The sequence below is a fragment of the Periplaneta americana genome, chromosome 1 (assembly GCF_040183065.1).
Source record: "Periplaneta americana isolate PAMFEO1 chromosome 1, P.americana_PAMFEO1_priV1, whole genome shotgun sequence".
Classification (NCBI taxonomy): Eukaryota; Metazoa; Arthropoda; class Insecta; order Blattodea; family Blattidae; genus Periplaneta; species Periplaneta americana.
Genome location: NC_091117.1, coordinates 213113786 through 213129424, shown reverse-complemented (window position 1 = coordinate 213129424; position 15639 = coordinate 213113786). Strand labels below are relative to the sequence as shown.

General features: G+C 37.1%; 1 protein-coding gene across 3 annotated transcripts in view; it reads right to left on the bottom strand.

Annotated features, from left to right (window-relative positions):
- Positions 1–15639, bottom strand: part of LOC138707915 (probable E3 ubiquitin-protein ligase HERC1) — a 178360-nt gene that overhangs the window by 9622 nt on the left and 153099 nt on the right. For all 3 annotated transcript variants that reach the window (XM_069837981.1, XM_069837962.1, XM_069837972.1), the window contains exons 62-67: positions 14453–14731; positions 13113–13271; positions 10214–10402; positions 7609–7836; positions 4768–5028; positions 1828–2035 (exon numbers count right to left, since the gene is read on the bottom strand). In XM_069837981.1, coding sequence (XP_069694082.1) covers positions 1828–2035; positions 4768–5028; positions 7609–7836; positions 10214–10402; positions 13113–13271; positions 14453–14731 — 1324 coding nt within the window. The remainder of the gene's footprint in view (positions 1–1827; positions 2036–4767; positions 5029–7608; positions 7837–10213; positions 10403–13112; positions 13272–14452; positions 14732–15639) is intronic.

Here is a 15639-nt window from a genome sequence, read left to right as displayed (position 1 = left end):
CCTTTGGAAGTTATTTTGAATGTCGAATTTGGTTCACATTCACGGTCTGTGACACAACCACTCCTATCAGCGGGATTATTATTATTATTATTATTATTATTATTATTATTATTGAAAACCGAAATGAAATAGGAATTTAATAAGTCGGCCTTTTCTTTGTCATCAGTTATACTTTCTCCGTTTTGATTTCGTAAAAGCACTACTCCTTCATTTTTTCCTTTTCTCCTGCGTACATAATTATAAAACTGTCTCCAATTGTTACTTTCATCTTCTTTTAAAATGGTTTTTAGAAAATTTTCCTGAGCTATCCTTTTTTCACACTCAAGTTTCTTAATTAATTCGACATATTTTTCCCAATGCTCATGGCTTCGTTTACGTTTACTAAATGCGCGCCTTGTCTTTTTCTTTAAGTAGCGAATATAATTAGTGTAATATTCAGGGTCCGGATTTTTCTTAATTATTTTAGAAGGTACACATTTTACTAATGCCTCGAAAATTATGCTCTTAAATTTATGCCATACATTTTCCATATTTCCTTCAGTCCTTAGAAAGTCATCATGCTTTTGTTGTAGAAACGTTTTTAATTCATGGACATCGGTTTTGTTGAAGTTCCAGACAGACACTGGACTTGACCTCGGATTTACTGTGTTTTCCAGAAGATTTCTAATAAGACGCTATTGTGATCACTTATTTTATGAAGACTTTCAGAGTTGACAAAGAGAGAGACAGGTCTTACTAGGTAAAGATCTAAGAGGGCATTGTCACGCGTCGGACCATTTACTACCTGCGTGAAATCTTTACGCCAGATCAATTCATTAACAAGAGTCTGTGCATCTGAATTCGTACCTGAAATCCTGTTCCAGTCGCTTTGTAATTTAATAAGAGTTTTGGTAGTCTGGTGTCCTCCATTCTATTTATACGTTGGAACCATCTATCTCTATGTTCCTTTATTCGTCCATTCATGCTAAAGATATGTAGTTCCTCTCTGATATCTTCATTTCGAAAGCGATCAGATCTTGTACATCCTTTTGTTCTCCTTAAAAATGTCATTTCAGCACTTTGTATTTTATTTTGAATTCTTTTTGTGTTTACCCAAGTTTCTGATCCATAAAGAAGAAGAGGAGTAGCCATTGTTTTATAAAATTTAATTCTGGTATCTTTCCTTGTTTTATTCTTTAATGTCCGATGGATAGTGCCGCACATCATTTGAAATTTTGATATTTTTTTGTTAACATCATCTTCAGATCTATTTCTTGTATTTATGTCACAACCCAGATAGCTAAAATTTTCAACTTGTTCTAACGGTCTTCCTTCTAAAATAATCTTAGAACGTATTTGTGATTTTCCCCAAAATGCTAAAATTTTAGTTTTCTCTGTAGAAATTATAAAATCATATTCTTGAGAGATAATATTTAAATAATACAAAGATCTCTGTAGATCATCTTCATTATTTTGAATGGTGACCACATCGTCAGCATATAATAAAATATTCACATTTGTATTAAAATGATGATGATGATAATTAGAGCCCAGATGTTAGGCAAAATGCCTTTTTTAAACTGAGTGTATGTATGAAAGTCCTATTAGAGATAAACACGTTTCCACACATTTGGGGATGGACTGCACTGAGAGATGCCAAGAATCGTACTAAAGCACTTATTTGGTAAAATAGTAAAGCTATTTTAAAGTTCTTAAATATGTAACAGTTGAATTTATTACAATTGCATGTTAGTTTGTCTAACACGCTATATAATAACAAGAGAACAGCACACACTTTTAGTTACAAAACAATAATCACTCCACCAATAAGTGACCATAATGACTTACCCAGGAATTTGAACCATAAAAGGTGCTGTGACGAACACAGAGTAGGGTTGAGGAGGTAGCGATCACGATTGTAGCCAGTATCATTTGTTGCATTTGGTGTGGGTACCAATAGAGGCACTGATCCGCTTATTAGCTCTTGGCACATCTCTGTGATAGTATCATCAAATACTCCTCCAGCATCATCGGCTCCTTCACCCACTAGTTTCACCTGTAAATTCAATTACAGTCTAAAAATACAAGTAGGTAAGGGTATCCCCTTGCTTGGCTTGGTTTCTCGAGGGTTGGACCTAGAACAGACCTGTACACTTAAGGTACAGTCACACTACTTTTGCTGCGCAACTTTTGTACTGCAGCTGCAAAAGTTGCGTGTCGTGTTCACACATAAGCCTAAAGTAGCACACTGCACGCTACTTTTCGTGCTGCGCAACCCGAGTGCTGCAAAAGTTGCAACTGGAGGTTGCGAGTCTGTTCACACACAAGGCGCTACTTTTGCAGCCGCAGTCATGCTGCAGGTTTCCATCTCCGTGTTGACTTCTCAATATACATTTTGTGGCTATGTTCACATTATTAAGAAACTCATGTGAAAGCCTCCTTATCTATTATTTGCTTTTCTGTCCTAACTAGTATTCAGAAATTGGCATTATTTTTACTATAAAGCCTTTAAAAACGCCTATATACTTAAATGATAACCAACAGCATATTCACGTAATCAATGTTGGCAACCCTCCTGTTTGAAACTACGCTATGGAAAATTTAAAAAATGAATTATATCGTCAGCAATTATGCTCTGACTGTATTGTGTATTTAATAACTGTAACAAATAATTTATTTTCATCACATCTAACATTAAAATATATTCAAACAATAAAAGTATCATTGGCACATTTGGGTGGCAACAATGGTTGTAACCGCAGCAAAAGTTTCAACAAAACCGATATCAAAAATGCTGCGGCTGCAACCCTGAGAACCCTGTTCACACGTCGCTACTTTTAAGCTGCGCGCAGCATGGAAAAGTAGCGAGCAGCAGGTTCGGCAGCCGCTACTTTTTGGGTTGTACCGTTGTTCACACGTCGCAGTATAAGAGTTGCGCAGTTTTTTGTACTGCAGCGCTGCAAAAGTAGCGACATGTGACCGTACCTTTATGCTTGCTTTGGTCCATTGTGAACCTTATGTATGTGATGATTGGTCAAATCTGAGAAGTGGCTCAGGTGGCATTCGTGAATCTGATGTTAACAGGTGGGCCATCTTGCCTCAACCCTTGTATAGTCTGGATCAGTTTACTTCATACCCTAAGGGTGAAACCTAATCATTTTCCCTTCATTACTGCATATGCTAGAGGATTATGGTGATTTTCTAGTTTGCAGGTTGAAATAAATATACAAATGTCAAAAGGAGGAAAAAGCATGGCAGTGACTCCTGACTCCTCCAAGAAAGAAAGCATAGACTAAGCTTCAGGAATCTGTAGTTCATATTTATAATGTCTTCCTCACAGTTATAAGACTGATCTGTTCCACCTCGTATCTAAAATGGACTGTTTTCGTGATAGACTGGGATATTGTTTAGCTATGAATGGTTCTCATTTTGAGCATCTGTGATAAAGTTTGGTTAGTCGTAGTGTTTTGTTTAATTTTATGGCCTACTCAACATGATTTTACATACTTATTTGTCTTAAGTTTGAAGTCCACGAAACAAGTTTAATAAATAGTTAAGAGACATGAAACTAATGAATGGGTAAAATTTCTACACGTTCATACATAAAATTTATTGGAGATTTGGAATACAGTAAAACCCCGATTATTTGTCACCCTATTAACCGATTGCCGGATTATCCTTCTTATTTTTTTTTTTTTTTTTGCTACAGGAGCATATGAAGTAATACTACTGTACGTTATATTAATACCAGTATGTATTTTTTTTCTAGAGAGTGCTATTACAAGCCTTGACATTTAAACAATATGGTCTACTGTTCGAGTCGCCGTACTTTATAGGAAATATATTCTATGGGTGTCAAAAGAAAACATGTTGTGCTAAGTACCGAAAAAAAGTGCAAATAATTTAGTTGTTTGGGGAAAGAGAAACTGTGGCTCATCTCCCATCAGAATACGAGATTGATGTTACAATTGTGAGAGAATTAATAAAAATCAACAATAAAGTGTATAAAGTACGTAAATCTACAACACGAGACCTCTACTATTCCTATCTTTCCACTGACAGCCATTACAAGGAATTTCCTTGCCCCTTAAAAACCTGTCGTTGACAACCAGACTTGAATGAGAGAAATACTGATTCACTAACTAGCCTGTTAAACACAAGATCATGAAGGAAATTTAAAAAGTGCAAGTATTATGTACCTAATTTACAAAAATATTTTATGGTACGGATTATCTGATTTTTTCGATTAACCGTTCAGTGCACCCCCTTCATTACCACGGATAATAGAGGCTCTACTGTATGTAAATTTTAATATAGTGTGCCATTTAAAAAAAAATAAAGTTTACTGTCACACCCTGTATACTGGAATAACTTTTTTGGACCAATGGCATGATACTGTATGGTTAATCTCCAACAGCTTTTGTATAAAACTTTTTTTTTGTAAAATTAAAATTTAAGAAGTTATTAGCAATATTCCATACTTATTGTCCACCCTGTATATACCTAAGTTGTCCATGTATCTGCAACACAAAGTTCCAAGTTTTGTATATTTGTATTTGTGTTGCATTTAATTATAGTTATTACTTTTATGTATATTATGTAATTAATTATTAGTTTGTAAATATGACATGTCCCATATCATGTATATGATCAGTGGATGCAATAAATGATTATGATTATTTCAGTCGTAGTACAAAATGTGTGGTTTACAGATAGTTTTTCTTCTTAATCTCAAAACAAACCTTTCTGAATTACACCCTTCTTCCATCCATCCCTTCAATTACTGACCTTCCATGCTCGAGATGGTAGGCGGAGATCTGCCGGCTTCATTTTAACAACTTGTCTGGCCACTTGAACAAATATTGGTTTGCAGCGGCGACCTCTTGTTGCCAATCTTCGAACTGTCACTTGTGGGCCGTAGTTGCGTCCTTGAACCATTGTACGACCCACACTTCGAACCAAAGGCAAAGTATAGACTCTCGGAGCCAGTAGAGGTCGCAACTGAGATGATGTGAAGACACGCAGAGATGGAGTGAGCCATTCATATTGCTGCACAAAAGAAAATTCATATGACAATAGAACTCATATCATAAAATCACATTCATATATTCTTATACGACAATGAAAGAAATTTTGTTCTAACATAAAAACTGTGGGCCAAGAACTAAAACAAATAAATTTAAGTTTTTGCTTTAAAAAATTGCCCCCCCCCGCCCTCCCAAAAATATTTCAGGGGTTTATTTTATGTGAAAATCCTTAATTATGTGTCAAGTGATCAGGGAAAAAAAGAGTTTTTAAAATTTGGATAAAAACTGTAAATTTTTCTCCCAAAGGTAGATAAGTACCTTCAACACTGAAATTATAAAAGAAAGATCACTTAAATCAGAAAGTATGAACCAAGTGAGCTTCTATTCACTCGTTTATATTTAATTTGTTGCTAAATATTTATTCCCATGAAATTCATCAAAATTAATTTAAAATATGTTGTTGTTGTTTTCTAATGCCAGGCGTTCGACAATAAAGTCATTTGACCTCTTGCACTCCAATATTTAAATGGCAAGTTGTAGCCGATTTAAGTGAACACCATATTTTAATATTTTGGTGGCTACTTCATTCACACACAACCCCAGAATGTCTGGAGGACCACACCTGCTGTTGGTCGACGGGTCCATTGGACCTAGCTGGGAGATCTTGTTGATCACCAGCTTTCCCTCCTTAAGCCACTGGAGGACGATTTTAGTGCCGTAGCAGGTCAGCACTAGGAACAGAAAAGTAGAAAGAGGAGGAAGGAAAGGGAAATGAACCCCTAGGCCTCGAATGCTCTAATGCCATTGGGGTCGAAGAAAGTAAGAGTTCAGTCAGAGGACTGGATAGGAAAGGGTAAAGAGGGAATTAGGTATTGAATAGAGGAAAATTATACCAAATTCAGTCATTAATTCATCAAGCTGACCAGTGCTAATGGATGAGTAGCCCCTCCATTTAGTTCAGCTCGTAAAATTATGCTTACTAACAGCTGCACCACGGGAAGGTAGGGATGGGACATTGGGTATTTGTCCAGGTTGGTTCCTTAAAGCCTTCAATGGGAAGGATTAATGGCTCCCCCCCCTGTATTTGACAAATACCCTTTTGCAGCTAATTTAAAATATGATAGTACTCAATAAAAGGTAAAGGTATCCCCGTAACATGCCATGAAGGCACTTGGGGGGCATAGAGGTAGAGCCCCATGCTTTCCATGACCTCGGCACTAGAATGAGGTGGTGTGGTCGGCACCACGCTCTGACCGCCTTTTACCCCCGGGAAAGACCCGGTACTCAATTTTATAGAAGGCTGAGTGAACCTTGGGGCCGTTCTGAAAGTTTGGCAACGAGAAAAAATCCTGTCACCACCTGGGATCGAACCCCGGACCTTCCAGTCCGTAGCCAGCTGCTCTACCAACTGAGCTACCCGGCCGCCCTGATAGTACTCAATGATCTTTAAAATTTAACAAAACTGAAATATACCTATAATTCCTTATGATAAGGAAAAATACAACTTATTATCTACTGGCAAATGGTTTTTTTTTATAGCAAAACTTTGATCTGTTTTGGATTTCGTTTCTAAGATGGTCAATTGCACTGAGCTTTAAAAACACGTATTCTCAAACAAACAAGTGTGCTAGAAAGCAGTATTTACATCACTTTTAATGGTTGCAAAACGGTATTTATCGAATACAGGGGGGAGAGCCATTAATCCTTCCCATTGAAGGCTTTAAGGAACCAACCTGGACAAAGACCCAATGTCCCATCCCTACCTTCCCGTGGTGCAGCTGTTAGTAAGCATGATTTTACAAGCTGAACTAAAGGGAGGGGCTACTAATCAATTAGCACTGGTCAGCTTGATGAGTTAATGACCGAATTTGGTATAATTTTCCTCTATTCAATACCTAATTCTCTCTTTACCCTTTCCTATCCAGTCCTCTGACTGAACTCTTACTTTCTTCGACCCCGACAGTATTAGAGCATTCGAGGCCTAGGGGTTCATTTCACTTTCCTTCCTCCTCTTCCTACTTTTCTGTTCCTAGTGCTGACCTGCTATGGCACTAAAATCGTCCTCCAGTGGCTTAAGGAGGGAAAGCTGGTGATCAACAAGATCTCCCAGCTAGGTCCAATGGACCCGTCGACCAACAGCAGGTGTGGTCCTCCAGACATTCTGGGGGTTGTGTGTGAATGAAGTAGCCACCAAAACGTTAAAATATGGCGTTCACTTAAATCGGCTACAACTTGCCATTTAAAATCTCAAAATCTGTGCGTCAGTGGCTAACCATGACAATATCTTTGAAAAATATTGGAGTGCAAGAGGTCAAATGACTTTATTGTCAAATGCCTGGCATTAGAAAACAACATCACTTTTAAAAATCACTTGCTCTTTTTCAGATTTGAACCTGCATGATATCCAAAGCATATAACTAGAACGATATTTTACATCACACTAAACAACACTTTATCAACCTACAGGAGTAGCAATGATTTTATAATGCACTGTATTTGGTACGATGCATATCCTATTTTTTTCTTGAGACAACAGATCCATTAAAATCAATTTTTTTTTTTGTAGACCATTATATCCATAGAAAAGAAACAGCCAACTAACCTGAGGGCACAGCGGCAGTAATCTCCAGCAGGCATACAGAGTGTCTGAGAAGCGATAGAGCAACTTCAGTCGTGCCTGTATGGCGACTATGGACATTCCCTGAAGATGGCCATACTGGGGTGGAATGTGTGTTGGCAAACCAAATCGCAGAGGTATTGATACCCCAGGGCTTCTTCTAGGTAATGGAGGAGAAGTCCATGCTGCACTGTGTGTCCTTCCAGTAGAAATCTAAACAAAACAAGTCATTAAATATATAAATTAATCTTTCTGTATCATCAAAGAATGTTACTTCAACCTTTTGCTCTAAATATCACGATAAAATGTGATGAGTCAGCATTCACTGTAAACATCATCATTCTCCTTGTCTACTGCAATTTTCATTTGGTTGATATGTCATTACTTTCGATGTGCCCTTTACTTTGTTAAAATGGGTTAAAAAAAAACCAATAAAGTTTACATTAATAGCACTACATAAAGTGCACATTATTGCACATTCTATATAATAATTATTACGCAGTTGTATTAAAGAAATTTCTGTCTACCTATATACATATTTAAAAATTCACCGTTTGTACCAAAATAAATTTAATATATTTTAAATGAACTGTTTTCAGAACATGGTAGGGGTGATAGTAGGAGGAAGAAGAATAAAGTGCATAAGATTTGCTGATGATACGGTGTTGACAGCAGAAGAGGGGACAATACTAACGAATATGTTACTGGAATTAAATGGTTGCTGTGAGCAGTATGGGATGAAGATAAATAAAAAAAGACGCAAACCATGGTGTCGGAAGAAAAATAAAGAAGGTAAATGTGCGAATTCAAAATAAGGCAGTAGAGCAAGTGGACAGCTTCAAGTACTTAGAGTGTACTATAAGCAGTAACATGAGCCGCTGACAGGAAGTCAAAAGGAAGATAGCAATGGCAAAGGAAGATTTTAATATAAAAAGGAGCATCTTCTGCGAACCTCTGGAACGAGACTAATGAAGTGCTTTGTATGAAGTGTGAAATAAGACTAAGTGAAGAGAAATGATTAGAAGCATTTGAAATATGGATATGGAGAAGAATGGAGCACGTGAAATAGAATAAAAAATGAAGCTGTGCTAGAAAGAGTGGGTGAAGAAAGAATAATGTTCGAACTGATCAGGAAGAGAAAAAGAAACTGGATGAGAAAAAAACTGAAGGATGCACTGGAAGGAATGGTGAATGGAGAAAAGTTCAGAGCGGAACAAGATATATCAGATGATTGACAACATTGAGATACATGGATCATATGCCGAGACTAAGAGGAAGGGGAAAAGAGGGAAGATTAGAGAATGCTGGGTTTGCAGTGAAAGACCTGCCCTTGGACAGAAAAGTATGAATGGATGAATATTTTAAATGATTAACTTTATTTGTGCTCAGTGAGTAGATAGATCATTTCAAATTTTGCATAATATTGTGAATTTTATTTCCACTCAACAATGGAATTTTATTCTTCCAACAATAATTCCTTTCTACAATTCACCTTAAACGCTGTCGTCAACAATAGGATTTTCACTCAACACCGTATTCGTTATAGCACTCCACTGACGACAATGACAATTTACTTGGACTATTACGAACAACAATGAACTGTTAATCTTAACTAATATTTGCAAAGAACTATTTACAAATCAGAACTATCAGTTCTCAGTTCACAGTTCTTCTAGCTCAGTCACTCGAGTTCACAGTATCTCGAACCACAGACCTTCAGAGACAGTTCATTGTACTCGAACTCAGGTCCCTCCAACTGCGGTCCACTGCACTCGAACTCAGGTCCCTCCAACTGCGGTCCACTGCACTCGAACTCAGGCCTTCGGATGCTGACGCAGTTGCGGACGCACACTCGAGTCAAACTCCGGTACACAAGACTGGCTAGCTTGCTCTGTTCAGGCTTACTCACTGACTGAATAACTGAAAACTCTGCTCGAGTTCGCTGGCGTTTCTTCTTTTATAGCAAAATCATAGTTGCGAGAAATTTCTACAGGTGTGCAGAGAATTATCTGGATATCTCCACTTCGACGGACTTCTCGAAGAGTCGGGAGGGTCCGTCCCCCCTTTACTCCATATGCAGCAGTTACGCGCGCGCTCTCTCTCCACTCTCTCGCCGCGTAGGCCCTTTCCCCGCCGCGCGCCGTCCCTCAGTGCTCCGTCAAGCCCGCGCGATCTGCTTTCTTGCGGGACGCTGGTCGTGAGTTCGAATCTCACGTCGCTGTCACAATATTTTAAGAGTATCTCGTTTTGGAAAAGAAAGAAGGAAAGAAAGAAAAAAGAAAGCAAGAAAGGAAGGAATGAAGGAAAAAAGAAAAAACTTCAAAGTGGGATTCTTTTATGGGTGAAGGAGACACATTATGGTCATTCAGGACCAAGCCTAATGTATGGAGAGACGAGAGATGAGAAAAATTCTTGAATTTATTTTGAACTGTTGAAAATGTTACGTTACCTTTCCTAAGGACATAAAAGTAAAGGATTGCTTTAATAAATGTTATATTTAATGTATGTAAGTTGTATATTAAATATAATGTTCAGAATGTTCAGGCATCACAATAAAGGCATATACTTATTTGCTGATTTGTTCACTCACCTGCTTAGCACCCTTCCCAGACAGCGCAGTAACCAGCTGTGGCTCCCTCACAATGGCGGTATGGCCAAGACCAAGCTGACCATCACCATTGTTGCCCCAACCCCAGACGTCTCCTGTAGATGTCAGGGCAAGTGCGTGCTCTGCTCCTACTGCTATTTCTTCGACAAAATGAGAATTCAAAGCTGGGACCTATGAAAACAGCAGGAAAGAAACCAATTCCAATTTGTCCCTCTATTAAGAATATGGAACATGTACTTAAAATTAAGAATTATTACTTAATTATTAGTCTGACCCAACATTTTGGATTTGCCTGTAACATAGAATAGCTCACAATAAAATTTAAAATGAAAAATTATATAAATAGCTTTCAAACAAAAGATATTAAGACATATAACTAAAAAGAGACCCAATACAATTTAAATTGAGTGTACACCATAAAGATGCTGGCGAAATATCGCTCCTAAATTTTTTTATTATTATGGTGGTGATGATGGCATCTTGAAGTTCTCTCTTCAGCTTGTACTTTTCCCTCCACTTTATAAATGTTTTCGGAATGGTGCCTCTCACTCCAAAGAAGAGACCAGTAACTGTGATTTTTTCAATGTTATACCTGACTGATAAGAACTCAATTGTGACATTGTACATTTTCTTTTTCTCTTCATTCACTTCAGATGGTTGAGTGGCTGAGTTTTCAAATCTAATCGTAGGATCAATTATTTCGGCTGTCTGTTTATTCCTATTTATAACTATGATAATGATACTATGATTGCTCCCACCATCAGCAATACAATAAACTTCCTCGTGGACTTCTAGATTTTTGAATCAAAGTGCATCTGCAATCACAGAACATATGATGTTGTGACATTTTATTCTGAGTACTTCTCCCTGTGAGCAACTTCCAAGCACATGTGGTAAAGTTTCATATTCACTGCAGTGCCTACAGTGGGTTGTGCCTATAGAGCAACCAGAGAGAGAATGTACAGGTGTCACCATCGCAAGCATTTTTAGCATTTCTCTCCACTCAGAATTTGATAATCCTTCATGCTTGATGATCCACAAGTTGCTGCAGGTACTTCTTCAAACAATACAACTACTTTTATGCGAGATCGTGCGTATTTGCTTGTTTTCCGCACAGAACCAATACGCGGTAAGTGTGAAATACCACATTCAGTATTCCCAACGTAACACACATAACAATTTCCCTCTTCTTACCGCTTAAGCGCGACATTCATTTTACTGCTTTAGGCTTTTAACATATTATTTTTAGAGACGTTTAACATAATAATAATTATAAATTGGAAACTTACCACTGCAATTTCACCTAAATTGCAATGTTAATTATTGTTTTTAAATATTTGCAAAAATTAAGTAAAGTCTACTACTCCACGAAACTTATTGCATTCCTGATACAAGTAACATTAAGGAAGCCGTGAAAAAATCAACAAGATTCCAGATGCCGATGTTATTACTGCAATATGTTATGTAAATAGTATTGTTAAAATATTAAAATGAAAAATAAATCATTACATAACCTTACCGTTTGTTTTAAGTTCGCATTTATAGACTGGGGGAAAAAAAAAGACAGACGTATATCATGGCCTGCTGGAGTATAGTAAACACAGAAAACATTTTATAGCAACAATGTTGAAGAAAGATATTTTGGTTTTCCGAAGTTGCCGTCATTAAACAGAAACCAACATGGAGATTTCATTGCAACTAATTAGAAATTCGTCTTTCAGGTATGTAATAAACGATCTTCGCACAAAATAATGTACGATACATGAGCGATATGTTTGTTTTAATGTTCTCGGAAATTAAAAAAGCTCAACTACGTTTCGCTTTTTCAATCTTTTCCTCGACCATGAAAACGTCAACATACCGCTCTTGTAACGTATATTACTATTCCTTTCTGGGGTTATGCACACCAGGTTTTAAATTCATGGTGCCGAAGATGTTGCCTTAATTGCTTCACGGATCCTGTAGCCTCATCTATGCTCACTTGCAGTTTTGTCAAGCAATGGATTCTTATAGCTTCGTAGTCTAGTACAACATTAATGTGCTGGTCATTAGGTTTTCTAGTTTGGTAATGCTTTTGAGCTGCTGCAGATAGGCTTCCCATGTAGCATACATCACTGACAATCCTTTATATTTGGATAAAGCATGCAGAAATGCCTGTATATTGCAGATGGATAAAAAAGAAATATAAATTGACCATTGTTCGGTGTTCTAGCTGTGCATTGAATGAAGTGATTCTTTGCACTTCGGTTTCAGTGTTATTGCAGGCACTGCAATGTTTTCATTATTTTATGCTGATTTTATGGAGATATGCTGTTAAAAAAATGTTACCATTAACCAATGGTTAAAAGACTGAGCTGGTTTGTACTTCTTTTTCCTGTTTCTATCCAAAATATGAAGTTTCATATTGTAGCCGTTTTATTCTGTTGAGGTTTTGAAAAGTAAGAAGGTGTTTTCTATTGAGAATTCGTTGCATATTTTGCATAAATCGAGTCTTTTATGCATCTCATTTCATATAGCTGCTGTGCTAAGCATTCATGGCCTGTGTGAAGTTGGAATGTGGCAACTGCTGATTTTCTATATATATTTAAATTTTGAGTACTTTTTATAAATTTTCACTTTCAAGCATAACCAAAGATAAAATGAATTTTTATGGGTTTAATTTAAACGCTCCCTATCTATTAGTGAAAAACTGTGTCTGTTCAAATGCAAACAGAGAGAAACAGCAATGGCACTTTTCTTACATGAGTACAATAATGTTAAATTTAGGTATTGTACCAATAATTTGTAAGGTAAGAATGAAAGCTGACCATTATTCACACAAACATTTAATGTAATATTGGTCTTACATTCTTTTACTACTAACGTCAAGATAGGCACTAACCTGTTGTGGTTTGGTATGACCACGAGCCCTGGAATCAGGCTGGCCAATTAGACGATCCATTCCACAAGTGAAGACACGGCCATCTTGTGTTAGAAACACAGTGAACTGAGTACCACAGCAAAGACGCTTCACTCCAACTCCACAAAGCTGTTCAACTTTCTAGAATCACATAATAGATCAGTTTTAATCACCACAAAGGTACAATCGGCTTCGTCAAGTAATTTTACAATTACAAAATTGACTTACTACATTACAGCAGGTGCTAGAAATGTTCATCAGAAAACAACACTATAGTCCTGTCACTCTTATTTCCGGTAGCCAATCACGTTACAGGTTGGCTACACTTAAACATGTGCGTCTTGTGATTCGCTCCTGATGACGTTATGCAATTCCTAAGGCTCGATAAATACTTAATATAATTGCCCGTCATTTTAGCTCTTTCATTGGCATTCACAGAAAGCACATGAGGACGTTATTTGCTGCTAAATAATTTGCTCAATTACAGTGCATTTGATTTATTATCATAGGAGCTACGACATGATAATGATTAATGGTGTGGCAAATAGATTCCTTGTCTGGTAGCTCGGCAACGAAAGAACAAAAATGGCGAACTATACTACCTACCTAGATTTTATAGAGCCTTCACTTCCTAAGGTGTAAGCAAAGAGGAGGAGTCATGCTGGGAGTAACAATATCGCGACTATAATTGTAAAATTATTATTACAATTTTTTTTTAATTCCACATATTAATAATTTCTCCATGTGAGTCTCGGCTTTTAATGTTATCACATGCCAGGAGCAAGCATGTGAAAACTACATGGACAACCATAAGAATCACACTCTGATAAGACTCAATAAGGCCAATTCCCATTTTTAGAGACAATAACTATTATTTTCTGGTATGAATTCAAATAATAATAATAATAATAATAATAATAATAATAATAATAATAATAATAATAATAATAATAATAATAACAGCAATAATAATAATTTTTCCTTACTTTTGAATAACTCTATAGACCTCGATAGTGTCCATTAAAATTAATAACATGGATAATCTTCTTTTTCTTTTGTGATTAACAATCACTATGTCCTGTCCATTAAAACAGATAATCAAGATTGTACTGTATTAGTACCATATCTTAGAATTCCCATAAGTTTCTTGGTACTTTGGTTTCAATTATCCTGCACTCTGATGACAAATGTTTATTAGTCAAATGGATTTAGTAATTTGTAACAACCCCAATTAAAAGATAATCTGAATGTTATTATGGCGGAGGAAGTATTACATAAATTCTTCATTGAGCCATGTATGAATGTTATGGTGATTTTTTTACCTGAGGTGTTGACTTCGTAGCTGTATTTCCAAGACCCAATTTTCCATAGTCTCCATCACCAAATGCCCAAACCAGGTTTCCATCACTTGACACACACACGGTGTGATTCAGACCACATGCAACCTGTCCAATACTGTGTCCTTCCAATGACGTCACGCGTTCTGGTAGTTTCTTGTTTGCTGTAGAACCCAAACCCAGTCGACCATAATCACCATTTCCAAATGTGAACAGCTTTCCATCAGCAGTCACAACTGCACTGTGTTTGAAGCCACACGCCACCTGTCACAACCAAATATATTTTGTAACCAACTTGGTGACTACTTACTTTGTATGTCTCAAGACAAAAATCTGTATACTACCATGCTCGTCAACCTATTTTCTTATTAATAACAATAGGATGTAAAAAACGTAAGTAATTACACTTTCTTGGATAACAGAGCAAAATTTCAAGTTACAGAAATAAAGAAAGCTAAAGGTAGGGTCACACTGCCTTTTTATGTCTAAAGTACAGGTAGTAAGCATTGACGATACAAAGGAGGAGAGTTCAGCCAGCACCGTGAATCGGGTCTCGGCATAGCTCAGATAGAAAGAGCGCTCAGAGTGCAAAGCTGAGAGGTCCTGGGTTCGATTTCCAGTGTCAGAACGAATTTTTCTCTAATAATAGATACCTTCCTGATCAGCTGATGCTAAGAGATGGACTATCCTGCCTCAGCCCAATAGTCAGATCCCACCTGCACACAAATAGCCTGATAAGCCCCAAGCGCCTGGAGCCCCAAATCCTTCCTATATCAGCATAGGAACCTGTAATAGCCCAAAGACTTCACCCCAGCCTATTTTTACTTTTGCAGATGATAGATGAAATGAGGTGGAGGTGAAGAGTGTTGGTGGAATAAAAGGGAAATGGATGTATATTTGCAATATCTGCTTTGTCCATCACAAATTTCATCACGACCTGGCCAGGGATCGAACCATCTGGATGGAAGACTAGCATGCTGGTACTTGTGGCCAATGCTTCTATTTCCTGTGATCGGCACACTCAGTCACTGTAGAACCCATTTATATTTATGCGGTCTTACTAATAAAAACTCTATATACAGACGTTTAACTGTCTTATACAATGAGTAACTCGTTTATTAGCCGTGTGTAAATTCCTTACTAATAATCACTACATACGTCGTGTATAACAG